This window comes from Etheostoma cragini, chromosome 14 (assembly GCF_013103735.1).
Source record: "Etheostoma cragini isolate CJK2018 chromosome 14, CSU_Ecrag_1.0, whole genome shotgun sequence".
In the NCBI taxonomy this organism is placed as follows: Eukaryota; Metazoa; Chordata; class Actinopteri; order Perciformes; family Percidae; genus Etheostoma; species Etheostoma cragini.
Genome location: NC_048420.1, coordinates 16,653,538 through 16,681,053, shown reverse-complemented (window position 1 = coordinate 16,681,053; position 27,516 = coordinate 16,653,538). Strand labels below are relative to the sequence as shown.

Here is a 27,516-nt window from a genome sequence, read left to right as displayed (position 1 = left end):
AGTACAGCAGTATAGAATATTATGCTGAAACAATTCATTTGAACAATTAATTGAACATTTGTTGGTTACAGCTTCTCAAATGTAATGATTTCCTGCTTTTCTTTGATTTATATAATTCTAAAATGAACATTTTTGGGACAAAAGCAACTTGTAATGGGAAAATGTTTTGCTATTTTGTGAACTTTTACAAACTTATCAATTAGTCTGAACAAATCATGAATAGATTCATCGATAATGACAAAAAGCAGTTGCAGTCCTAATAGAATATAGTAGGTGACCACTGTAATACAAATAACTTTATAGCACTGCAACTATTGCTTATTTTGATGATCGACTAGTTAATTTTTCAGATTAAGCAATTAATCATTTAGTTTAAAAATAGACAAAAAAGGTGAAAAGGCCCATCACTAGACTTATATCTAGCCCCCAAATTGAAACTTTGAGATTATTATTTTGTGTGACCCACAATCCAAAGATAAAACAATAGAGTAGGCTAAAGCAGCAGATCCTCACGTTTAAAAAGCTGGAACTATTTTCTTTACTTTGTTTTAATAAACTTTACTTTAACTTTAATTTAACATCAATAAAATGATCGATTAGTAGACTAATAATTCAGCTATAACAGAAAAGAAGAACTAAAATCCTTATGGAGCAGATGATTTATTTATAGGCAAAAGTGCTCACGTTGCCTCCTCCCGTCTGTAGCCTACTGTTTACTGTAACGTTATGTTGACAGTGTGCTGCTGGCACCGCTAGTTGGGCAGTTGACTGTTGCATACCAGCAAACACACCCTCGCCTCAACCGGCCGAAAACACAGCAAACGAAAATAGTGAAATAATGAAACATACATTTTTGTCAATGACCAAGGACCGCATGAACCATGTACGACCGACATTTGCTCCCACTTCGCCCCCCCCCCTCCTCACCTTCCCTCCCCTTCCCTCTCCCCTCTCCGCGCTCCCCGGTCCTCCCCTCCCTCCCTCCTCTCTGGGACTGAGAATGCCCGTGTTGTACTGACACAGTAGCGATACGGGCTGAGTAGACATGGAGGCCCGATTAACGAGAGAGGCCCGTGCTGACACATCCAGGCCTAGCTAACGGCGCGTCGGAGTGGATTTCGGAGCATCTCGGGAGATTTTAAGGATACCAGTTGCTGTCAGGAAAAAGGATTTTAACACCAAGGAAGAAGAAATAGAAAGAGATCCATTTCGGGTCTCTGTTGATTCAACGCAGCCGCCATTTTGTTGACAGTTAGTGTTTTTTTTAATAACCTACACCGCGCTGCATCTGTTATTTTTTAACCACTGTAATTTAACTTGCCTCGGTTTTTGCGAGTGTATTTATTTCGATTTTACTGTTCGTTTATCTTTGAATCAACGTCGGAAGATTTTAATGGTTTAGCTGACATGCTAGTGCATCGTTAGCCATCGTAGCTGAGATGTAGTAACACGAGTGCCTACGAGAATGTGACGGAGATGTAAGATTATGTGCATCACTTGTGCAGGGTTGTGTCAGATTCACTTGGTTTGCAGGAATTGTTTGAAAGCTGTAGGCGTTAGCCACTCATTCGCAGCCTAGCTACATACAGTGTAACGTCAAGTTAAAGCTGTGCTGGGCAAAATTAGCCTAAAACGTCCTCAAACAGGCTGCTGATAGACGGCTAGTTAGCTGCTGCCAGTGCCATTGATACCAAATGTAGCACAGGCTATATATTATCGTACGGATGATGGCTACTCGCGTGTTACAAAATAAACAAACCTTTCATAATGTACGAGTTATAAGGCGCCAAGTGACCACGTCAACCCGATTACTTTACATCCTTGCCTATTGTCCTAAAGATAATGGAAATAACGTTACATATTTTTTGGGGATACTTAACATGGTGACGCTCAGCTCACACCATCGCAACTTTGTGTTTTGGAGGTTAACTATCATTTTTTGTACGTGGTCAAGAGCTGTGTGCGTTGGTTTCTGATTGGGATTTGCGTCTGCTTTCAATATTATTAACCAGTTATAACCTAGAAAACGGCATAACATTTGTTATGCAATTGTAGTTTGAATACCCTAGATTGTCGCTTTATTTAATTGTACAGGTCTTTGTTTTATATCTTAAAAGCAGCATTGATATAGCCCAAATCTGACATTTTTCATGTTTTGGTTTTGGGTAATTCAGCACTGATGATACAATGTGTCCACCACGTTGATACACACGAAGGAAGGACACAGCCAAATAATGTGAACACCGTTTCTGGACAATTACAGAGGTGGGTAAATATCCTATTAATATGATATTTTGTAATAATTTGCTGATTGTTGCAGTGCAGTGACAGATTTCTCACCGTTAGTGTTATCAGTCCATTCAGCCCTGTTTGCACTTAAGTAGATGTTTGCTAAATTATTTCTCGAGTGCATGCATTGCAGTGTCATCTTAACGACTTTCAGAAACTGCAAGAGCGTGTCTCAGTCCGGATTTCCTTTCGATTGAGACAGTAATTATGAGTATGACAAAACAGGGAGGAATTGACTGTGTAAATCAGGGGCGATGCGTTGGCAGAGGGGCAGTGTTTAATGTATGAAACTGAAAGCAGAACACGTTATTTGGGTTGTTCAGCCCTTCGCTGGCCAGCTCCGTTTTGCATAACACGAGGGACAGTGTCCCTACTTAAAATGTTAAACCCAAATGTTATGCGGGCAGTGTATTTTAAAGCACTTAAAAACAAAGAGGGAACTCCTCCGGGCTGCCACAGACTGATGATGTTTGCATGGTGCTGCTCTCATTGACATCTGTCATTCCGATCCGGTTTATTGCAACCTCACCGCAATTCGTTCCCCATTGAGGTTTAAACATTATTGCCGCCTCTTTAGTTGTAGGTCATGGTGTATTATAATCATGTTTGAACACTCGCTATTAAATCATAGAAACTAATGGTAGCACCTAAGGAATTTGGCTGCTTTCCCCCTGAGCACGGCTCTGTACTAATACCGATAGAGTAAAAGCCCTGGGAATGACACGGAGTTCTGAGGGCAGATGCCCGCCCTCATGTGAATTATGTGGGGGTTGGTGGGTTGGATACTATTGCTATGACCAAAGGGAAATCAGCAGTTATGAACAACGTGTGCAAAAGGGAGAAGGGAGGGAGTAAGGGGAGGAAAGAAATGGGAGGGGGCGCGGTAAGTTGTTTACTACGTTCCAGTCTGCGCTGCCTTTTCTTAGATTGTTGGCCTGATATTAATTATTGATTCTCCTGTTGTTGTTTTTTTTAAAATTTTTATTCCTGACAAATGTTAGTGTTTCATATGTCCGTCTTTCTACTTTAATTCCTTGTTATTGAACTTAAAGTTAAAGCCAACAACAGGCAGGCATGATTGATGTCTGTCTTTAAAACCAGCGGTGCTGTCCTTCTCGTGTTTTGCAGTATGACTGTAAAAAACGAAATGACTGCAGTGTAGTGTTAACTGCTTTGTAAATACAAAACTACCCTGATGCTAATCCTAAAAATTATATGGTTTAGAGTTACATCTTATCAATCACAAATAAGAAAGCTGTTTGGCCCATTTTCAGATCATTTACAGACAAACAAGTGCCAGTAAATGACCTGGCTTAGCTTGTCAGAGGTGAGAGGAATGTTTTGACTCTCCGGGCAGCTTTTCTTTTTTTTTTTTTTAGACTTGTGTCAGTAGCCTCTCACAGAGTTAGATGCTACAGTGGCTTATTTTTGGCATAGCGGCTGTCCGGCAGCGGAAGCCGCTAGTATCACTTCAAGCGCTTAGTATAAAAGAATGGGGAGAACATTTGTCACTCTGTAAGAGAAAGACACAGGGAACAGAGTTGGGGGGTGGGGGGGTGAAATGTGTTTTTGATTAAAGTGGGAACACAGTGACTTTAGTTTGTGTGCTGTTACTACTGCTTTCCAAGTTTGCAAAATAGAGGAGGATAAGGACGGAAAAGCTTAAAGAAAACGGTGAAAGAACACAGAGATTGATGGAGTGTTAAAGAAAGAGGGAGGTGTGATTTGAGTGTGGTATGTGTAGCGAGGGGGAGTCCGCAGTTTTGAGGCGAAATGGAGTGAGTAATTGAAGTAAACACAGAAAAGAGGGCGTGGGGGAACCACAGGCCAGACTCTAAAAATCGGGCTGCGTTTACTCTGTGGTTCAAGAAACAAGTCTCTACTAATGTTTTCCACAGTCATAATCCAAAACAAACATAATCTAAGACTTTGTATATGGTAGCTTTCTTTTCTTGCTGTGACACCAGTGATGTGTCGACTTGTATGACTTTCCTCAGGCTCCATTAAGTGGCTCCTTTAGTGCTCTCCACTAATGTAGGGCGCAGAGAAACCGCCGGCACATTGACGCTCTATCACTCACACTCAGTTGCTGCTGGCCAAGGCTGGGAAAGGCGGCCAGATCCTCTGTCTAGTCCCAGAGGGCCCAATATGCTGAAGTCACAGTTCTGACTCGCCTCCAAATGACTTCACCCAGTGAAAGCACCTGCTTGGGGGCGAATCCGCATTAAATCACTCAGTGACCACAGGGAGCTGGAGACAACTTCATTGAATTGGGTTGTCCTCTAAGGTGCACAATTAGGAAACATGCCACTCTCTGTTGCTGCTGTGCTAACGTAGGGTATGAGCACTTTGCAACAATCACAGGCACCTGTTTTTACTGCAACTAATAAGGGGATTTAAGGGATTGCTCATTTGACATCTTATCCTTTAACACCTTGTAAGGATGTGGTATTAACTATTGACTCTGGACTTTATAGGCTTTGGAGTTCTCAGGTGGACAATTCAGAGTCCTTGAGCCTAAGTTACATTTCTCAGGTAGTCTGTCTGTTTAAATAGGTCACATTGCTATATGCCCTGAGGACAAACACACCATAAAAAGTCCCCCAGACGGGATGAAGGACAGCCTCTACCCAAATAGATGATAAAAAATGGTTGCCCTCCGTCTGCTTTCTACCATCATTCATAATAAGATGTTTTATACATCTCGGGTGCAGGGCGCTGCTTAAAATTGTCAATGTTTGGTTGATGTTCTGTGTTGCGGTGACTAATGTCGAGTTTGTCCCCCCCCCCTTTTCCTACTCTCTCCCTGCTATACCTGTTTTTACTCCCTACAGTTGAAGGACGGAGAAAGAGGGCTGGACAGCCGAGGAAGGGACAGAAGCCACCTCGAAAGCGTCACCCTCACCGTTATCCCCCTCCCCCTTTCCCCCTAATCCCTATCCCATCCTCCAACAAAACTCTACCTGGTATCCACAACATCCCCTCCCTAGTGAACCTGCACACATAGTAAAGTTCTGATGGATCTGAAAAACCAGGGGGGAACTGCAACTTCACCCCCTCTTCTCTCAGGTGTCCCCCCAGGGGATCGGGAGAAGGAGGGAGGGGGTGGAAAGAAAGAAGAAGAGGAGGAGAAGAAGAGAGACAGAGAGAAGGAAGGAGCCACCACTGTCTCTGCTGGTGCAGGAGGGGCAGGAGCAAGTGGGCCAGGAGGTGCCGGTGGTGACCAGTCCCATTTCTCCATCAAAGAGAGCAGCCTGTCTGAGGGCAATGTCAAACTTAAGATTGGCCTTCAAGCAAAACGAACAAAGAAACCCCCTAAAATCTTGGAGAATTACGTGTGCCGACCAGCTTTCAGGGCTACTGTTAGGCATACGGGGCGTGGAGCAGGTGGTGCTCGTGGAAACCGTGCAGGGGCTACAGGTGATGGGGCAAGCATTCAGAGCCAGAGTACTTCAAATGGCAGGGAAAAAGATAAGGAGAAGAGTCCCAGTGTCAACAGAACAGCCTCATCATCTTCATCAACCCCCTCTGCTAAACCTCCTACCCCACCTCCTACGGCTCCTCCTCCTGCCAGCATTACCACCCTGTCACCCTCCCAAGTGAATGGGTGCGCTCTGGCAAAAAGGGTAAAGATGGACAACATTGTCAATTTATTTTGATTCAGCATTGGATTCACATTTTGCCAAAAGTGAACATTCAGTGTTGACAGCCAGCATGTCCAATAATAGAAACAGATCGCATCATATTCTGAAAGCCACGCCCACCGGAGGGGAAAACAACTCTCTGCTCTCCGTTGACTTGTATTGTGTCAAGTCGCCTCCTGTCAATTCCATCTCCTATCAAACAACAGCTAAAAGCTGCAGTGTGGTGGGATGCACTACCAACAATGTGCATAACCCTTAACTTAAGTTTTTTTTATAAGCTGCTGACCTGACAACTAACTATATGTCTGTAAATTAAGCTAAGTAAACGTAACATTGGGCGTATTGTTAGGGAAGTGTCAGGATCCAACCGTCTCCCCGTTGTCTCTGCTGAATCCTCACATCTGTTTCTACGTTTGTCTTAGTAAAAGCTCAGTTTTTGTGTCGGCAGCTTATAAAAACTGCGTTCGTTACATTGTTGGTAGTGAATAGTATCACATAGCAGCTTTTAGGCATTCTGCTGTTGTTTGCTAGCATACGGTATTGATGAGAAGGCACCTTCACGCAAGTCACGGGAGAGCAGAGAAATCTTTTCCCCTCCGGTGGGGGCGGGAATTAAATGTGCTCTGTCTCTATGTATATTTATTTAGTGTACATTTACCTTACTTCCTTAAAATGTTATTAGTCAGTGGTCAGTAAGGCAGTGGTCCACTGAAAGGTTACCATAGTAATCACCATGTCATTGCATGGATAAAGAGCAGAGCATAAATTGTTCTTTAGTTTTCTTTGTGTTCTCTTTTGTCCCAATTCCTCATGCAACGCCCCCTCCTATCTCCCTCCGTCTGTGTCGTCTATCCTCTGTCTCTGCCCGGTCATGTCCTCTCCACCCCCCTCCCCTGCATGACCCCCTCTCTAGCGCTCCCTCCCTGTCCCCAGTCTGACCCTGATAAGTGTTATTGAGTTGAGTGTAACTTCCCCCTTGGGCATGCCTGGGGAGCAGCAGACAGAATATCTTGTCAATATGTTGCAGTTTGTAAATGGGTATAAAAACCTATTTCTTATTAATAGTTTGTAGACTACATTGTTTGACTTTTAAACATGTGTTCAAGTGTTAAGAGATACATCCATCCATGTGATTTAGAATGTGAATTAGACATTAGAAATGAGAGTATTTCTTAAATTTAATAGGTACATTGTTCCTCCACAGTAACCACCTATTATTGTCATTAATAACTTGCCATCTTGTTCTTTTATTTTAAGGTTTCACCAAAGATGGATTGCAAGTCTGATACAAAGCCAGACACAAAAGCAGCCACCGCCACATCTGAGAGACCCCTTAACCTTCACCGCCCTCCACCAGACAGCAAAACGCATCCCTCTGGGAAGAAAACACCAACCCCACAACTTAATGCCCGGACATCTTCACCTTCTCCAACATTACCTGCATCAAAAGAACCCAGTTTTGAAGCTGTTAAACCTCTTCAATACAGCTACAGCACTGAAAGTCAGAGAGACAAGGACAAGGGTGTTCAAAATTGGGGAGCACCCACAGTCACTGAAAAATTAGCTCAACTCATAGCAACTTGTCCACCATCAAAGACCCCTAAGCCAGCCAAACCTGCAAAGATTGACCCCGCTCCTCCTCTCCCAAGCTCAGGCTTTATGGCCCCCACAGCCAAGCAACGAGACAGGGCTATGGCCAATAGGAATACATATTCAAGAGTAGTACACCTTTCTCCACCACCTCCTGTATCAAGGCCACCTGGTCGTCCCTATGGTTCTAGGAACAAGGACTGTGTTATGGAAAATCCCCCCTCCCTGACACCACTGAGACAGGAGGACATAGAAGGGGCTGAGAAAGCTGGTAGCAGCAGCGGCAAAAGCATCAGCAACAGCAGTAGTCGCAGCAGCAGCCCAGCACTCACCTATGGCAATAAACGCCTGTCAGCCATGTCAATGGAAAGCAACAATGACAACAGTAGCATTTCTAAGCAACAGTCCCATCCAGCTCACTGCTTGGTCCACACCACATCTTCGCCATCTTATCCCATTTCATCCTCTTCTAGCACTTCAGCTGAGCAGAGGACATTGAGTGCAGTAAGTCACATGTGCTCCCCTGCACCCTCACAAGGACACCATGCACGAGAGAGTCCTGCCTTGGCAGAGGAAAGCAGCGCAAGTGAGAGGGAGCAGGACAGTGACAGCCCTAGAGACTTAACCAGGTGCCCTCTTCCAACAGGAACAGGAAAGCCAGAAGGGAAAGACAAGGGGGCTAGTAATCAGCTGCTGCGAGTTGATAGGGGGAAGAGCTCTAGCCCAAGTAAGCAAAGTCCCAGTCGTGATAGTAGCAGACCTGGTCGGAATTGCAGTCCCCCTATGCCAGTAAGACAACGGGCGTCTTCTTCACCAGAGCCAGATGGGGACGAAAGTCCATCAACGCCTCTTAGAGATGATTCTCCTGATTCATCCATAGACTCTCCAGCAGAGCAGGACAGCAAACCCCTTAAAAAACGCAGAGGAAGAAAACCCCGCTGGTCCCGTGTTATGACCAAGCCGCAGGGTCAAAGACAGGACAGTCCCTTTGACCAGAGCAAAACCACCTTGCCTTTATCTTCAAGCTTGGAAATGCTGTCACCACCGGTTAAGAGACCTGTGGGCAGGCCTCCAAACCCAAATAAGGTCAAACCAATATCTGTCTCACAGAGTCCATCGTCACAGCTTTTCCCAACCCAGCCGAAGAAAAGGGGAAGGCCGAAGTCCAAAATGCCAAGGCTTGACGCTCCGCCCCATGGATGCCTTACTAACAAGCTGGCCCCCTCCAAGGTCTTTTCATCTTTACTAAAGTCCAAAGAAGAGCAAGATCCCCCTGTTCTTCACCCAGAGGTGGACCTGAACCCCCCTAAACCTATGCCAAGAAAACGTGGACGCCCCAAGCGCCTTCCTCCTACCTTACCCCAGGAGGGTCAGCCTCCCACGTTGGCTCCAGAGGCAGGGGATATGGGAGACAAACGGTTCCACAGCAAAGGAAATGGGCAGCTTATCATGAAAACTATCATAGGCAAGATCAATAAGATGAAAAGTATGAAACGGAAGCGTATTCTTAGTCAAATCTTGTTAGGCCCAAGACCAGAAGAAGCCCCTAAATGCACCCCCAGTGGGGTGGTTGGCTCTGTGGAAGCTGCAACCCAATCGTTGTCTTCCCTGGCTGCTTCTTTTGGGGGAAAATTAGGGCCACAAATTAATGTCAGTAAAAAGGGCACAATATACATGGGTAAGAGGAGAGGCCGTAAACCAAAATCCGCGACTAATGCTATGCTAACTCCAGAACCCTTCCTATCCCCAAACACCGCTTCCCCTCTCCATCACCATCCATCACAGTCGCAGCACCAGCACCAGCTCTCCTCTTCAGAGGTCTTTCCCTCCCCCTCCCTCTCACAGTCTAGTGGAGGCCACAGTCCCATCAGTGATGCCAGCTTTGTGGAGCCAGGTTCTGTGCACTTTGCAGGTCACTATTCGAACCCCCATCATAGCCACAACACATTCTCCTTCCCTCCCCCAACCTTTTCAGCCCCTAATCCTCGCAACCCAGGATTGGGCTCAACGTCATCAACTGTGGCCACAGCAGCTTTCCAGAAAAAGTCAACTTGCCGTGGATACCATCACCACCACCACCATTACAGGCAACACTACCATTATCATAAGCTTTCTCCTCCCAGGCCGCTGCATCCCACCTCCCCTGCCCCCCTAAGTGAGCTAAAAGAAGCCACTCCATCACCAGTCAGTGAGTCACACAGTGAGGAGACAGTGCCCAGTGACAGTGGAATAGGAACGGACAATAACAGCACCTCTGACCGTGGTGAAAAAGCTGGAGGTTTGAGTGGAATTGGGATGCCACCAGGGATGGGCACTGGATTGTTAATGCCAGGGGTCATCAGTTCAGTTATGGGTCCAGGGGTGGGCCTTAATTCCAGAGGAAGGCGACGTCACTCTGCTGTGCTTATGGAACATCCCTCACCCTCTCCATCACCCCATGGGGCAAGGTCATCACCCGATCCCAGGAGACCTCACCCTGCAGCTCCCGCCTCCTCCTTAATAGGACACAAAGAGAAACATAAGCACAAGTGCAAACGCCGCAACCATGGGTGCCCTGGCTATGACAAGCTAAAGAGACAGAAAAGGAAACGCAAGAAGAAGTACTTGCAGCTGCGCTCCCGGCGGCATGACCCAGACTTTATTGCTGAGCTGGATGAGATCGTTGTGAGACTGAGTGAAATACGGATAGCACACCGTACAACAGGGCACCGGCTTAGCAGTGGAATAGGCATAGCAGCAGGGACAAGTAGAGTGCCAGGAGTGGGGAGCAGGGCCAGTGGTGGCATAGGAGGCACAGGTGGCCCTCCCCCACATCATTATGTCCACAGGGACCTCCTGCCTACAATCTTCAGGGTTAACTTTGGCAGCTTCTACTCCCATCCTGCATACTCCTGTGACCCATTGCACTATGTTCGTAAACCAGACATGAAGAAGAAACGGGGACGGCCTCCCAAACTGAGGGAGTCCATGTCTGAGGTTCCTTTTGTACCTGGGCTTGGATTCCCCCTCTCCAGTGGAGGCTTCTACCACCCCTCCTACAGTGTACCCTACTCCTCTGGGCCTTTGGGTTTGGGCTATTACAGAGGCTATCCTCCAGCTAGCGCTCTATATCCCCACCCACACCACCAGTCACCGCACACAGCCCCATCCCACCACTCTCATCACTCACCTTCTTTCCCCCCTCCTCCCCCAACATCTTACATGCATCATCACCACCCTTCACATCTCCTGCTGAACCCCTCTAAATTTCACAAGAAAAAACATAAGCTGCTTAGGCAGGAGTACCTGGGAGGAGGAAGGTCCCCTGTCCTGTATCCACCTATGTCCTCTGAGCTTTCCTTTAACTGGCACCACAAACACAAACACAGACACAAACACAGAGAACGCTGTGCTGAGGAGGACAGAGAGGAAGCAGCAAGGGGAGGATCAGGGAGCCGGGCTAGTGCAGGGATTTCTGACAGTGGAGCATCAGGGAAAGGGGAGCGAGTTGGCAGTTTAGGAATGGCAGAATCTTTACAACGATGCCGCTTTGGACGAGATACCTCCAGCACAAGTGCCAGCAAGCAAGCCACGTCCACTTCAGCCAACTCTCCTTCTTCTTCCTCATCCTCATCTGCAGAAAGGTACAAGCGCAAAGAGAGCTCCATGTCCTGTCTAGGCCCGTCCAGGCTTGCACTTGGTAGCAGCTCAAAAGGTCACCAAGTAGAGTCATGGTTCAGAATGGGTAGCTCTAAGACAGACTACTCTAAGCTTTCACAGAGTTGTGTGGCCCCTGCCAAGGGTCCCTTCTCAGATGGACGGGCTGAAGACCAAGCAGGCTGCTCAGACAGCGAAGATGAGGAGCCCCTCAGCCCCACGGAGGATGTTGAGCCTGGAGCCCATGATTCTCCAAACCTTACAAATCTGTTTGCCTCTGCTATCACCCGTACTACGCTGAAGGGGGGCAGGAGCAGAAAGTCTGAGGTAGTCACAGAGTGCCCTAGCTTCTCCCGTATGGACCGGCCAATTAGGAAGGAACACCCAACGTCAGCAGAAAGGAGAGAGTTAGGTGAGTCAATTTTTTTTTAGTTTAATTGTAAATCCGTATGAATGTTCTGCCTACAGCAGAGCATTTATTGATTAAATTATATAGATTACAACAGCATCTGCATAGTTCATTTTGAAAAAAAGAAAAGACTGTATAGTAACAGAAGCAGCAGGGAGCTATTTTCATTCATTTGCTCTTGGACACTAAATCCCATATATAGTTTTATTTCATGTAGCCCTATATGCTTTTGTGTTTGACGAGCTATTCTGCACAGAACATCTTTTGACCTAAATTAAATTTGACATTGTTAAAGGTTGTTTGAGTCACCAAATCCCAAATTAGGTCTGTGCATGAAGTTGTAGCAAGAATCCTGTGGCTGAATATGATTGGATGATGTCCGATTAGCTATATGGCTTGGCACAGCTATGTTTTAACTAGCACAGTGTGCAATCAATAAGATTCAGCACTTGCTCCAGAATGTATTCTGGCAATAACCGTTTCAGACATTGCTATATGGCACAGCAAGAGGACTCTCAAATCTTGCTTGATCTCTGCTCAGTAAAGCCTGTGTATTGCCTGAAAATCCTTTGTAATGCTGAGAAGTTGTGTAGTGGTTACAACTGGAACCATCAAACCACATTAGAAAACTATCTCTGTTGTACTCTCATCTGTCTCCTAGCTTTACAAAGAAAATACTAAGTGGAATGGGACACATATTTTGGTGAAAGAATTCCCACTGAACATTGACACTGACACCCCCTGTGCACACACTGTCTGACATTTGGTAGTTTTTAGTAGTGGGCTTGGCAAGAAAAAGCATGCATAATGACTTAAACTGGCCCCTTTGTAAGTGTGGATGGCCGCAGTTGGCCACAGTTGATATAGCATTCCTGCCAGGGCAGAAGGGGTGGAGTGTTTTGTTAACTTACTATATTTAGTGGACGTTACCCTCAAAAGCCCACAATGTGAGGCCTAGCCCTATCCTTCTGTACACCCAGCACCTGGGCTGAGCTGATGTTCCTGATGTAAGACACAGCGCCTCAGCAATGGTTTTGTCAATCAAATGCCCCCTAACAAAGACTGATGTGCTTGTTTGTCTGTGTGTGTTTGTGTGTGTGAGCACCGGTAGGGTGGATGTTTATGTGCATGTTAGTAACTGAGATGGGAAGCTGTAATGTCCCTGTTGAGGCAGCATGGTGCAGTTCAAACCATGCTGGGGTAATCCTGGATTAGAGCTCAGGACTCGGGGTCACCCAGCGGTCACAGACTGTAAAGGTAGAAGAGGTCAAAAGACAGGTGGGGAATGATAAAAGTAGGTAAATGCATACTGACTGAGACGTATAGGTTGAGAGTGAGAGTGGGGAAATGGGACTGTAAGGGAAGCCAAGCATAATATGTAGCAAAAAAAGGAAAATGCAAGAAGAAAGTGTTTGTTTCTGTCAACTACTGTTTAGTAAGCCATATTTAACCCATTCATGATAACCTATCATGATCGTATGCTAAGCTGTTCACATAACACAGGGAGGTGGGCCAGTGGTCGTGCACTAGTTAAAACTGTTCTCTCTGATAAACTAGTTAATTGGTCTGTCTTACCTGGTGACTTAGTTCTTTCTGTGACTAGGCTAGTCTTTGTGGGTCGCTGGACATGGGACAACCGTCTTTCACTAAACCTGGAGTCATGTATGACAGATAATGATGGTGTTGTTAGATGTATACCAGTTACATAACAAGTATAGTATAGATGTAATAACCTAAATATGTATGATCTGTTTCATTTGCTTTTTTTGCAACTTTTCCACCTTAGAAATACGCAATATTTAGTATTCTTTTTTGGCGTCCCCGTCCAAAATCCTTTTTTTTTAAGCTTTCTTATCTAGGGGCAAAAAAGTGATAGGTATTAAATGTCTTCCTTTGTTGACTGAAAGAGGGGCAAATAAAGTATAAAGATGTTGGGGGGAATAAATAGAGTGGAGTCACACGTTTTAAGTTGTGAAGGAAGAGGTGCTCATAGTTCTTAGAAGACTGGGATGAGTGTGAGATTGATTAAAAGATGTAGAAATATTGAGGGAAGGGTTTTCTAAGGTAAGGCAAGGGTAGGAAGAAGGGAGAGGGTGAGGAAGTCAGGGTGATGAGGGGAAAAAAGAGGACGATGTGTGGAAACTGAAGCAAATTCTTACGATGTCAAAGGATGGGAAGTAGGAAGGGGAAAGTGTGGAAGACGAGGGTGAAATGTCAGTTAAAGAATCATTTAAATGAGGAAAGAAGAAATTTGAACAAGATATGACATTGGAAAGTGATGTAAAGCGTCAAGGGGAGAGTCTGAGCTGCTGAGTGATGGTGAATAACAACTACTCCCTGTACTGGTAACAACTTTTACCTAATATGTAGTATTTATTTTCTTCTCTTCTTTGACTAGGGTCATCAGGTCTCCAGACAAGAGGTGTAGCCCTCTCTGCCCCTGAAGGGCATGAAGGATCCATGCATCATCGGCAGCAGCACCATCACCAACCTTCACTATTTCACTCCCATGGCTCTGCTTCCTCCTCCTGCCTCTCCCCCTCTCAGGACAGTTGCCTGGATGCCTCCCTGCCCCATCAATCCCATCGGGCTCAGCCATCCAAACACAGCCTGCACCATGTCAACAAAATCCTGCGTGCCAAGAAGCTACAGAGACAGGCTCGCACAGGAAACAACGTTGTGAAGAAGAGGGGCCCCGGACGTCCCAGGAAACACCCGTTACCCTCCCCGCCGCCATCACCACCACCAGTAGTTGAGTTGAACCAGACCCGGCACAGGGACAGAGGAGCGGAACGGCCAGCAGGGGGCCGAGGGTGGGAGGGGGACACTGTAACAGATGCTATTGAGTCGGTAGTCCAGGGTCAGCATAGAAAAAGTCAGAAGAAGAAGCACTGGGACGGAGATGGGGATGAGGAAGAAGAGGAAGAAGAAGAGGACGGGGAGGTAGAAGAGACTGAGGAGCGATTACCGGATAGAGAGGAGAACCTGGGCAACCTGGTAGCCATGTCCAGAGCTGGGACAGGAAGTAGCTGGCTTACCCAGGATGAGCTCCAGCACTTTCGTAGGTAAGCAAATTAACCTTTATACCTAAAATTCTGAGCTGTGGGATACTGACACAGATTTACACTGAGTATAAATGTTAGGATTCAATGCTGGTATTTAAAGGAACATTATTAAAACCAGAAGTCACTAGAAACCAAGTCATGGTTCTATTTTTAGTTCAGTTGAAAGCAAGCCAGATGGTCACTGCTCCCCGGAACGCCCAGCCACCGTCTCCAAGGAACAAGCTCCGCCCATGCCCATAACCAGACCACGGGAGAAGAGACCAGCTAGACCTCCAAAGAAGAAGTTTCAGAAGGCGGGACTTTACTCTGATGTGTACAAGATCGAAGAGTGAGTTCTACAGAAATCTCAAACTAAATCTTCTTCTGAAAATGTTTGTTGTCTTAGATGTCAATACACAATATCCAGTTTTTCTGGAGCAAAAACTTAACATTTTACCATTTCTGTACCACACCTCGCAGCCCACGGAGTCAGCTTCTGCAGCTAAAGAAAGAGAAGCTTGAGTACATACCTGGGGAACATGAGCATGGATTGTTTCCAGCTCCTATACACGTTGGTGAGTCCCAAAAAGGATCACTTTTGCATCGCACTTCCTATTCTTATAACACAGTATTTAAACATGTAATGACAACCAAAGTTACGTCCAGTCTTTTAAAACACTCACCAAATCTTATTTGAGTTATTTATGTTTTCTGGTGCTCTTAAAGGTTTATTGACATCAGTCATGTTTCTAGGTAAAACATTCAACTGTCTCATGAAGTTAGATTAGTCAGTTTTGTTGACTAAAAGCCAACCACTCTTTCTACTTCAGTTCTAATTTTTTTGTCTCCTTCCAAAATTTCCCCAACGTTGTTTTTTCAGGAAAGTACCTGAGACAGAAGCGCATTGATTTCCAGTTGCCTTACGACATCTTATGGCTGTGGAAACACGATCAGGTGATCAATCATGTTGTGCATTACATGTTTTTAGGGTTTTCCCATGCTCACAGTGAGTTACTGACATGTAATTTCAAAATGTACAGCCCCAGTCAAGGTCCACATAAGTATTTGTCTTTAAACCCCTTTGTGTTTACCGTTCGGTTTTTGTGTTTCAGCTTTACAAGAGGCCGGATGTCCCCCTTTATAAAAAGATCAGATCGAGTGAGTATCTGGCTTTGTTCCAGTGATTTAGCCAAAATATAATTTGCAGCCAGATCACTGTATGTGCTTGCATATCTTTGTTAGTTGCTTTAACTGTTGTTATCCTTGTTATGAATTGTATGCATTGTTTGCAAAACAGGATTTAACAATGCTTGATGCTGCCACTGCTGGTCACACTTCGTGAGACTGTCAATAACTCTAGATGTAAAACGGTAATCCCCTGGTTGTGTCACAGATGTCTACGTGGATGTGAAGCCTCTTTCTGGTTATGAAACAACTACATGCAGCTGTAGACCACGTGAGGACTCAACTGAAAAAGGCTGCATGGATGATTGTCTGAATAGGTAAAGACAAATCACAGGTTTCCCATTGATTACATTGTAAGAATCAGTACTCAGGTTCAGTTGTGTTTGTTTAGGCACAGTGTTGTAAAGTTGGTTTAGTAATGAAACACAAGTGAAGAAAGGGTATACATAGTGTCAAGAGTCAGCTTCAACCGCCTTTAAAAAAAAAAAAAAAAATCATTTCATATTTCTGCAGGATGAGTTTTGCTGAGTGCTCCCCCAGCACGTGTCCATCTGGTGATCAGTGTGACAACCAGCACATCCAGAGACATGACTGGGTCCAGTGTCTGGAGCGATTCCGTGCTGAGGGCAAGGGCTGGGGCATCCGCACCAAGGAAACTCTTCGCTCTGGACAGTTTATCATCGAGTACCTGGGAGAGGTGGTTAGCGAACAGGAGTTTAGGTGAGACAATCGGGTCACCTATAATGCAAGAAATCCTTGTTGGGTGGCAGACTTGCCACAAAAATATGTGGATGTCAGAAGATTTAGAATATTCTGCATCTGTGTATGACTGTTCACAAGTTAATTTATCTTTTCTTTTTTTTATGTTCCACTACGTCTCTCCTACCATATTTCAGGAGCCGTATGATGGAGCAGTACTTTTCCCACAGTGGCCAATACTGTCTGAACCTGGATAGCGGCATGGTGATCGACAGCTACAGAATGGGCAATGAGGCACGCTTCATAAACCACAGCTGTGAACCCAACTGTGAGATGCAGAAGTGGTGGGTGTCCTGGCAGATTTAGACCAGTTCCCTCCTGATGTCCTTGTGGTGCTTTTGGTTTATCACCAAACCACAGATTTGGCTAAGCCTTTTCAGGCATGAGCAAGAGCAGTTGCCACAAGTTGTTAAGGTCGGATAATTGAGTCGGGCGTGGAATGAACTGCATTAGTATGAAACCCAAAAATATAAATTGTTCACTTTTGGTTTCTGATTTGTTTCCCAAATGAGAGACTTTTAAATCCAGCATTGCTTAAATCCACTATTGTTTACATCCGTTTATTGACTTGCAGTTGGCTTCTTCTCCTCCTTTTTGTTGGCGCATTTCAGCATATAGTAGCGCTAACGCCCCTTGTAGATCAGTAGAATAGTGTGACACCATTGCTATGACTGTATTGCGTCACCTGCATTTGTCCAGATGCATGTGTGTCCTCCTTACTCATTGAAAAACAGCTCTGTGGCTCTACTGGAGGTCTAAAACTCCACAGGGAACCTTTAAGGACTGTCTGGTACATCAACAGTATTATTAAAGAAGAAAGTGGGAGAAGCAGATTGGAAAATGTCCCAGTTTGATAATTCATTATTTTGTTTTTCTAAATGCTTCCGTCCATTACGGTTAACGAACTGGAAAATACCAGCTATTACCTTAATAGTTTCAGTTAATTGCTATCTGTTTGTGTGCTAATGATTTGGGTGAGCTGGGTAATTTCTTACTCACTCAGTATGAGGCAAACAGAGTACAGGGAAAGTACCAGAAAAGACAGAAAGATCTTTAGCATAGAAATAATATTTTTGCTATGGTATGATCCAAATAGAGACAATGCCAGCCAAGCCACACAAATCCTGCCACAGTTATTTTATTCTTGATTTTATCACTTATGTTAACAGATAATAGGTGGTGGGTTTGTTTAAGTTATGTGGATTTATTAAAGATATACAGTTAAAACACTTTAACCTAAGATACAGATAAGTAGCCACAGTGCATGTTGGCTAATATTAAGTTGCCCTTGTTTGGATATCTTACACAAGCTCTAAAAGGGACACGTGTAGCAGGTGCACTTCATTGTAAATGAGAATGCTCTGTCTTGAAACCCAAACCTTATTAATGTGGTAATCTGATGAGATCACCTCAGTCAGTCTCTGCCAGTGTTCAGAGACCTAAATGTCTTAAAGGCCTTGCACCACGCCAAAACAACTCACTGGTTTCCTGAGGGATTGGTCTCCCAGAATGGCTAAAGCCACTGCAATTGGAGACCTGGCTGAGCAGGCCTCCCTGTGCCAGACTTTAATAAGCCAGACCTACTTAGATTTTTCTTTAAGACGTGGTTTGCCTTTATATGGTAAATCTTCAACATGTGTTCAACACAGTTTAGAGGGTTTGATTGTGGACAGCTAATGACCTCCAGAGAGTCCACTGTGCCCTCCACATAGACAAGCTCATAATGTAGGACACTGGTCAGTGTATATGAGTGGCTGCTTGTGTGTGTAATGTAGAGTGGCTTGGCTGAAATAAAAGCCTCCACAAGGATGGAGGATTTTCAGCACAAAGCCGGACGAGTCATCTATCTTGTCACAGAAGAGAGATTACATGGAGCCGGGCCTTAGCTACAGCTGTAGTGCCTGAAGACAATGCGCTGAACCAGCTTTTTACCCCTATAGAAGGAATAAATTATCAAGTGGCTGGCAAACAGAATAGTGTGCTTTATTCTTAGAAGAATGGTGAAAAGCTGGAGCACTGCTTTCGTTTGGAGAAGGGAAAAATAGGGAGGGCAACTTGTTGAGGGTTTGCCAAATTGAACAAATGAAAACCGGGCCAGTTCCAACAGGGCTGGTTTAACATTGCTTAAAGTCATGACAGAAACTTTTCGTCAAACATGCCCACAGTGGGATTATATATTTACTCATACCCCTCTTACATAATGGTCTCCATCTTGTTTTGGATGTTGTTTCTTTTTCCTTAGATGGGAAAGTTTGACTTGAAAATGACATGATTTTTTTGTTCAGATTGGAATTTTTAACATTATTTTATCTATTCTGGTGCCTTTTGCATAATAACTTGTTTGAAGTAACTTAATTTTGTTTCCCTATTACATTTACACTGATATGATGTTATCTTGAACATTTATCAGGAAATTTCAACTCTTAACATAGACATCTAGTAACCTCCTGACAGATCAAAACACTTCAGAGGCTATGTGCACTAAATTATTTTTCCGACTTTCTTAATATCCTTTAACTTTCTTGTCCTTTAACTTCAATATTGCAAATTTACAGTAGTTAATTTTAATGTTGTTTATTTAACAAACTTCCTCAGGCTTTATAATTAATGATAAAATTCATAATATGAATTCTGCATTCTCTCACGCAACTTCCTTGTGACTCCCCTCTTAGGTCGGTAAATGGGGTGTATAGAATAGGTCTCTTTGCTCTTAAGGACATCACCAGCGGCACTGAGCTCACTTATGACTACAACTTCCATTCATTCAATACAGAAGAGCAGGTAAAGCACCAGCGACCATCTTTGACCTCCTAATGGAATAACACTTTCACATATTTCATGTTCAGAGCAGTGTCATCACAGCTGCTTTTTATCTTGGCACAATCCTTTTCTCACCTGTTACAACTCACCTTTTCTCTACTTTACAGCAAGTGTGTAAGTGTGGCTCGGAAAGCTGCCGGGGCATCATCGGAGGGAAGAGCCAGCGTATAAACGGCCTGCCTGGAAAGACAGGTGGGACGCGGCGGCTGGGTCGGCTCAAGGAGAAGAGGAAGTCCAAACACCAACTCAAGAAACGAGTAAGTGATCAATGTACATAAAAATAGAACCTGTGTTGGTATCGGATCACTAGTACTTAAGATCAGATACTATTTTTGCTAGAGAAAAGCAACACTTTTACTATAACCTTTATAGCCTATTAATATCTAGCTAAAGCTCTTGCCTGGTTGATAAAAGTGTAGTGGTGTCTTATTAAATATCAGATGCAGTGTCTATGTAGGGCATGATTGTGTCTGTGTCTCTTAGGTACTCTTAATGGGCCACGAGGTAAAAAAAGTAACTCAGAATACCTTACAGGGCATACTTTTGATTTTAGGCTGAATGGTATGACCTCACATGTACAGTATATAAAAGTATATTTTTAATGTAATTATTTTAGTAATATACTTTGTGGTTTCAAATTCTGATTGAACTTGGAAATGAGAACAAGAGTTATACGTAACCTCATTAGCTAATGGTAGATTTCCAATAAGACAATTTTCTTTATTTTCAGGAGGAAGAGTCAAGTGACAGCAACAAGTTTTACCCTCATCTCATGAAGCCCATGTCCAACAGAGAGAGGTAAACACCCACAAACTGACACACAAGCAATACATAACGAAAACAGAACTTTTTCTCTAAATACACTGATGTTAATAATGTTTATATTACTAAAACAAAAGCTTAATTTTTTTGTGAAGTGGGAGTCATTGATGTTAACACTCACACGCTGTCTTCATGCTCCTGTTCTCTCTCACTTAATTATCAGGAACTTTGTGCTGAAGCATCGAGTGTTTCTCCTGAGGAACTGGGAGAAGATGAGGGAGAAACAGGAGCTGCTGAAGAGAGAGGGTGAGAGAGAGAGGGACGCCAGCAGCCTGTCCTTGTATACACGCTGGGGGGGAGTAATCCGTGACGACGGCAACATTAAGTCAGGTGAGTGTACAGGCTTAAAGATGTAAAGGGATTGTGATATAAATGTAAGAATAAGTTCTGTTATAGCTGAATTGTGTCAGGGTAAACTTGTTAGCTAATAACCCTTTTACACCAATGGCTCAATCAGGGTCAACCCAGGCTAGTCTCGCTTTGCCAGCCCTTGCTTTGCAACGCGGCGGTGGAGGGTCTGGTTGGTCCACACAGCATTCTGGGATGGGAGAAAGATGCACTCTTATATATTTGCATTTCTTTAAACCAGTCCCAATCGTCATGGGCGGGGCTAAGCTAAGCACCAGGAAAAGCCACAGTGCTGCTGCAAAATAGTCTCTGGAGCTGGAAGTACAACACAGTATTGAGAAGTATGACTCTTGTTCAAAGACACAACACAAACCTAACACTTGATTGGGAGAATAAACAACTTGCTGGACTATTACAAAGGTGCAAAAGCCACTGCAAAGATGGTTTCTTAACTGTCATGACTAGGAATAGAACCATGTTTACTGTCTTGGTTTGAATTTCTTAAAGAAGGGTTGAACACTGTTCAGACAACCCTGGCCCAACCCTGGTTAGTGGTGTGAAAGAGGTACATGTATATGCATATTTTCTAATGTAGCAACAACTTCTTGAGCATGTAACTGAAACAAATAAATGATTTGAATACTCCTGCCCTGTTTCTAGACGTGTTCCTGACGCAGTTCTCGGCCCTGCAGACGTCGCGGTCGGTACGCACACGGAGACTCGCCGCCGCTGAGGAAAACACAGAAGTCACACGCACTGCTCGTCTTGCACACATCTTTAAGGAGATTTGTGACATGATCACCAGCTATAAGGGTTAGTGTGTGTGTGTGTGTGTGTGTGTATATATATAAATAGTATGTGCCCATGTGGTATGGTTGTGTAGGCACCAGTAAAATTTGTAACTTTCTATTGTACTACTCTATTAAACATTCTCATTAGTATGACCTCTAGCCGGATCTGAGGTCTGATCAGGCCTCTAAAACAAATCTGTCAGTGGCTCTAATATCTAATATTCACTGAATGAAAAGGCACTTGATTGAAAAATGATGACAGGAATGTTATTCTTCTATCTTCCCTCAGATTCAGCCGGCCAGACACTTGCTGCTCCCCTGGTGAACCTCCCATCCAGAAAAAGGTAAGAAGAGTGTAAAAGTGCCCACCTGCATTTTGTCTAGTTTATTCATAATGTTTACTGTTTACCACACAGCAGTGTTACTGTGTTATCTGCTCTATCAGTGTGCAGTACCCACATAGTGTAACAGTTTTATCTTGTGCCACACATTTCAGCTGTGACAGCCTGAGCTTTGATTCTTCTTTTAGTATTGATAGTAATCACTTTGTGTCAAGCTGCAATACTTTGCAGCTCATAATTTGTCTTTGGCTACATGGTACTTACACTGTCATAGTTGGCCGCCACTGGGCCATCCTTAACATCTCTATAGACTCAAGGATTTGTATGCACCAAATGTTATTAAATATTGTTGTTTTTGGTGATGCTCATGCTCAGACTTAACACGTTTTGAACGTTTTTAAACCAGATTTGCAGGGACTAATCCTGCTGGTTTTGTGTGCCTTCAGGAACAGCCAGTACTATGAGAAGGTGTCTGACCCTCTGGACCTGAGCACCATCGAGAAGCAAATCCTCACCGGCCACTACAAGACAGTTGAATCGTTTGATACAGACATGCTCAAAGTGTTCCGTAATGCTGAGGTAAGCAGGTGTAAATCAGTTGCTTAAATTTATGATCCCCTGCTGTTTGTGTCTCTTTGCATAAATGATTTAATGGTTCTGTCGGTTAAGCAACACATGTTTCTGGGAGAAGAACAAAGTATTTGAAAGGATGAACTTTGACAGTCAACAAAACTGAAATACACACAGTGCTTCTTTGTAGTATTTGCCACAGCATCTGTTTGACCAATCAGCTGCATTAAGCCTGGCAAGCATCGCCTTGATGGTTCTGGAACCACCAAAGAGTAGTACAATTAATGATATAAAACAGAATTGTAGCCCGTTAGCTCAGTTGGTAGAGCTGGGGCCCATATATAGAGGTTTTCTCCTTGACGCAGCGGGCCCGGGTTTGACTCCTACCTGCGGCCCTTTGCTGCATGTCATTTCCCTTCTCTCCCCCCTTTCATGTCTTCAGCTGTCTCGTCAATAAAGGCCTAAAAATGCCCCAAAAACAATCTTAAAATAAAATGAAAAAAAACAGACTTTTACACTTGGATCTATCTTACAGAAAGTATATTTGGTTCAACACTTGGTTCCCATGATCAAAACTCAGGTTGAGATTCTGAGTTCTTCAAAAGGATCATGGTCACCTGAGGATGTTCCTACAGTGGAAATGCCCTATTAGATGGTGCTGAAGGATAAACCTACTGCCAAAAGACTCATCATTTGAAAATTATTTATAAAACTAAATGCTTTATCAATGTTTAGATCTTCTCTACCTATGAGATGTACAGTATGCCAACAATACTTACAAAAATCATTATGGCAATTGCATAATGAATGCGGTAGTCTTCATCATTCACCCGTAAAAAAAAATAAAGAATCACAGGAACACTTGAGTCTCACTTAGACCCAATCAATATCAAAAAGCCTCATCAAAATGATCATTCAAGTTGTTACTGTGCAGCTCTAACACATTCTTCCTCCTACTCACTAAGTTAATTTCTTTTTTTTTGTCTCGCACACAAACATCTCCCAAATGGGATATAACTGCATGACTGCTGATCCTCTGTGTACACATTGCAAGCCCATTTGATTAACATCAGTATAGCTTAGCAGTTGAAACAAGTGCCACTTGAAAACTCTCAGAGGAGCTTACTCTTCCAGTCAGAGAAGTCTGAAGTAGACGTCTAAATTAGATTCAGCCTTTGGTCCCAAGACCCTGTTTGCCAGACTGAAAAAAGTGTGAGGGAAATGTGGTCTATTATTACATTGAGAGTTGTTGAGTGTAGCGTTGTCTGTAAAATTTAAGCAGCTGAGAAGACAGTTTTTTTGTGTCATTGACCGTTGTTCCGCAGTAAATTGCCCTTAGACCTGCCCGCAGTTGAGCTTCTAGGTATTGTCTGAGAGACGTGAGTGATGAGTGTATAATCCTGGGATCAAATGTGGATTCTTCTGCCTTTTATAAATGATTTATGTCATCTCTTTATGCTGTTTTGTAAGGTGTTGTTCTTGTGCCGTACATCAGAACACACAAAGTCACGAAGATGACTTCCTGTAAATTTTATTGTTTTTGCAAAAATAAATAAATAAAGCAGCCTAATTTACAACTATGTTGTTCTCCCACCAGAAATATTACGGGAGAAAGTCATCGGTCGGCAGAGACGTGTGTCGGCTGCGGAAAGCCTACTATAGCGCTCGTCATGAAGCTGCTGTCCAGATTGATGAGATCGTGGGCGAGACCGCAAGCGAGGCCGACAGCTCGGATTCGCTGGAGCGTGACCATGGCCACCACCAGGGAGGAGGAGGAGGACCGGGGTCCCACGACAAGGACGACGACATCATACGTTGCATCTGTGGAATGTACAAGGACGAAGGCCTAATGATCCAGTGTGAAAAGTGCATGGTAAGAAGCAAAGTATCATACGTAGAACTGAATGAAATGGGTAAACAACATCTATATTTATATTAGCATAGAAAGAAAGATGGAATTTCCATAATTTCCCTTTAGTCTCACTGGCTGATTGGTTACACCTGTTCTAGTGAGTGCTTTGTCTTAAGACTTCAGCTAATTCATTTTTCAGGGCCATTTTCCAAAGAAGAGTGTGCATTCAGTCCTCCTGTGTATATTTTCAGTTATTTCTTTTAGAAAACGAGAGTTACAAACACAAACTACCACAGTTGGGAATCAAGGAGATTGTTTTTTTCTTTGTTCGTAATACAGACTCAGAACATCACTGTCATGTTTTTGAGAGTGAGCCACTGTTGAAACCAGCTGGAGAGTAATTGATTCAATTATCCATTTTATGCTTTCATGTAATTCAACAATTGTTTTTGTCACTCCAGGTGTGGCAGCACTTTGACTGCATGAGGCTGGAGACCGAGGTGGAGCACTACCTGTGTGAGCAATGTGACCCTCGGCCTGTAGACAACGTACGTCTATCCGATTGAAACAGCCATGAATGCTGAACCTTAGTTCCTCTCTGGGCCTAAAGTATCACCAACCTCTTCTGTCTGATCTCACCCATATGTGTTATTCTTTTTACAGGAAGTTCCCATGATACCACAGCCTAGCTACGCCCAGGCTGGCTCTGTTTACTACATCTGCCTCCTTCGAGATGAACTGCTGCTACATCAAGGTACAAAATTCAGCAATCATGAGCTCACGACTGCTTGGAAAGGTCCTGTCTCTGTACTTTTAGAGCCCCTTCAGTGGTTTAGCTTCTCATTTTGTTGCAGTGATGTGCAAATGTACATCAGGACAACCTGACATCATCATTGACCTGCCAAAATTGGATCCTCTTTGAAATTCAAAAAAATAGGTGCTACTGAGCGGAGATGTGATACTCAACCTTTCAGCTGACTTTTGTATCAAGGAGTCAAATTCTTGTAAAGTTTCAGCATATCAGACAGTCAGTTGTCAAATGTCAGTGTCTGTCTTGTGTGCAGGTGACTGTGTGTATCTGATGAGAGACAGCAGACGCACGCCTGAAGGCCAGCCTGTCAGACAGTCTTACCGTCTCTTGTCTCACGTCAACCGAGACAAACTTGACATCTTCCGAATTGAGAAACTCTGGAAAAATGAAAAGTAAGTTAATCAGATGTAGTATTTTAAACACTGTAGAGACCTGCAAGTGAGAATGGTTACATGTTTCTTGAATATTATCGTGCTAATGTGCTGGCCTTTTCTGTATCCCCTCAAACTCTAAAGGGGTGAGAGGTTTGCATTTGGACACCACTACTTCCGTCCTCACGAGACGCATCATTCTCCATCACGGCGGTTCTATCAGAATGAGTTGTTCCGCATGCCGCTCTACGAGATCATCCCCCTGGAGGCAGTGGTGGCAACCTGCTGTGTCCTCGATCTCTACACTTACTGCAAGGGTGAGGGGGAACACACTCGTGCAAACTCACACACTGGTTTGAATGGAGTTAATTTCAAATATAATTAGTAATTCTTTCAGCAACTACTTCTAAGGTTACCTTGTTGCTTGAGTGATATCCGGTGACCTGTAAAAAATGTGATGTGCTTGTCTCAAGTGTGAATGTGTGTGTAAATATGAAGCAGCACAGTGCTCATAAATAGACGATAAACAATAAACAATCGCATTCTGGCTTAGCTCTGACCTCAGACAGGCTTATACAGATATTTATAATATTTATACATAACATTTATATATTTATATTTATACATAACTTTCAGCCATTCCTGGCTCCTCTAAAGTGTGTTAATTCCCTCAGGACGACCAAAGAGTGTAAAAGAGCAAGATGTGTACATCTGTGATTACCGCTTGGACAAGTCGGCTCACCTGTTCTACAAGATTCATCGCAACCGCTACCCAGTCTGCACCAAGTCATATGCCTTCAACCACTTTCCCAAGCGGCTCGCACCCAAAAGAGACTTCTCGGTGAGAGTGATGGGGGTTGTGACAGGGTGGGGCTGCTGTACTGGGATCTATTACTAATTTATAGACACCAGCATATATTTTAAGAGTGGAGGTAATATTACAGCCCAAGGCATATTGTGCCTTGGCACCTTGTTGTGCTCAGTGTTTAGGCAACATAATCACAATGGTGATCATGGTGCTAAGCAGAACAAAATGAGAGAAACTCTACCTACCTACCACATGTTTGCAGAACTCCTTTTGTTATTTCTAAACTGTGTTGCACACATTTTTTTATAAGTATTTGCAATTGCTGTTTGACCCTGATTGTGAAATTTTTGCAGCCTCACTATGTTCCTGACAACTACAAGAGGAACGGGGGCCGTTCTGCCTGGAAGAGCGAACGACCCAAAGGAGCTGGAGGCTGCGAGGACGACGCCTCCTCCTGCGACCGGGGTGACGACTTCCCACTTGAGGCTGAAGACGGGAGAGGAGAGGAGGACGACATGGACATGAATCCCGACGATCCTCAACTTTTTTCAGCCAAGGCCAGAGGAGCGGTACGAGAAGAGGAGGGAGACGAGGATGAAGATGAGGAGGAAGAGGAAGGGCAGGAGTCTGAGCAGCACAAGGAGCTGGCGGACAGTTCCGCAGAGCGGATAGGAGAGATGCTCGAACTCCCGTCGTCCTCTGCTTCTTCACCGCTGCACCACCCTGTGCTGGGCAGGAGGGAGGCCCAGAGGGAACGCCTCAACAAAATTTTGCTGGATCTGCTGCACAGAACCCCCAACAAGAATGGTGAGGGACCGGGAACAAAGCAGGGGGGTAGGTCAACAGATGACTTAGGGTTAAAGTTTCTGATTACTTGCATCATTTAAACATGTTGGCTAACACATTAATTACACTATTTCTGAATGGTTGAGTTCAAAGTTGGGGAAAAAAACTCTGTTAGAGAGAGTGGGGGATAAAAACGAAGCAAAATCTGCTTTTATTGCTATTTATGTTAGTTATTAGGGATGCAGAGAAACGATACTAGTATTGGGTCTGATACTGGGCTCATGTACTCATACTTATAAAAATATTCTGATACCACATCCAATACCACTTCATGCATCACCGCTTGTGAAGCTAGTGATCTTTACACTTGGCAGCAGGTAACGTTAACTTAGCGGTAATAGCTTGCTTAAACAAATCTTAAAGCTTTGGGTCTGAAGTTTGGCTGTATTTTACTCGAAGACACCGGGAGTCCCAGTCCGGGACGTGCAACAGTCATGAAGCATGAAAAAGAAACCAATCAGTGTTACTTTATATTTATGGATTACTAGAAAGAACAACAATTGAGGAGGAAGAGGAGGAGGAATGAGTCTTGCAAAGGATGGAACAGAATTTGCTGACATTCAAACACACCTTTCTGATA

At 44.0% G+C, this 27,516-nt stretch overlaps 1 protein-coding gene across 3 annotated transcripts in view; it reads left to right on the top strand.

Moving 5' to 3' along the window:
• Positions 1–981: 981 nt before the first annotated feature.
• ash1l (ash1 (absent, small, or homeotic)-like (Drosophila)) overlaps positions 982–27,516 on the top strand; it is a 28,997-nt gene continuing 2,462 nt past the window's right edge. Inside the window, exons 1-26 of one of the 3 annotated variants that reach the window (XM_034891310.1) lie at positions 982–1,251; positions 2,175–2,265; positions 5,124–5,915; positions 7,191–11,571; positions 13,967–14,633; positions 14,788–14,961; positions 15,093–15,187; positions 15,493–15,566; positions 15,725–15,770; positions 16,006–16,114; positions 16,311–16,517; positions 16,694–16,840; positions 19,229–19,337; positions 19,484–19,633; positions 20,107–20,174; positions 20,362–20,528; positions 21,207–21,359; positions 21,627–21,681; positions 22,125–22,257; positions 23,846–24,121; positions 24,562–24,648; positions 24,764–24,854; positions 25,165–25,303; positions 25,427–25,599; positions 25,957–26,123; positions 26,444–26,897. In XM_034891310.1, coding sequence (XP_034747201.1) covers positions 5,307–5,915; positions 7,191–11,571; positions 13,967–14,633; positions 14,788–14,961; positions 15,093–15,187; positions 15,493–15,566; positions 15,725–15,770; positions 16,006–16,114; positions 16,311–16,517; positions 16,694–16,840; positions 19,229–19,337; positions 19,484–19,633; positions 20,107–20,174; positions 20,362–20,528; positions 21,207–21,359; positions 21,627–21,681; positions 22,125–22,257; positions 23,846–24,121; positions 24,562–24,648; positions 24,764–24,854; positions 25,165–25,303; positions 25,427–25,599; positions 25,957–26,123; positions 26,444–26,897 — 8,731 coding nt within the window. In that variant the 5' untranslated portion in view covers positions 982–1,251; positions 2,175–2,265; positions 5,124–5,306. Of the gene's footprint in view, positions 1,252–1,294; positions 1,479–2,174; positions 2,266–5,123; positions 5,916–7,190; positions 11,572–13,966; positions 14,634–14,787; positions 14,962–15,092; positions 15,188–15,492; positions 15,567–15,724; positions 15,771–16,005; positions 16,115–16,310; positions 16,518–16,693; positions 16,841–19,228; positions 19,338–19,483; positions 19,634–20,106; positions 20,175–20,361; positions 20,529–21,206; positions 21,360–21,626; positions 21,682–22,124; positions 22,258–23,845; positions 24,122–24,561; positions 24,649–24,763; positions 24,855–25,164; positions 25,304–25,426; positions 25,600–25,956; positions 26,124–26,443; positions 26,925–27,516 lie in introns of those variants that run through there. The other 2 variants (XM_034891308.1, XM_034891309.1) reach the window with 2 other exon arrangements.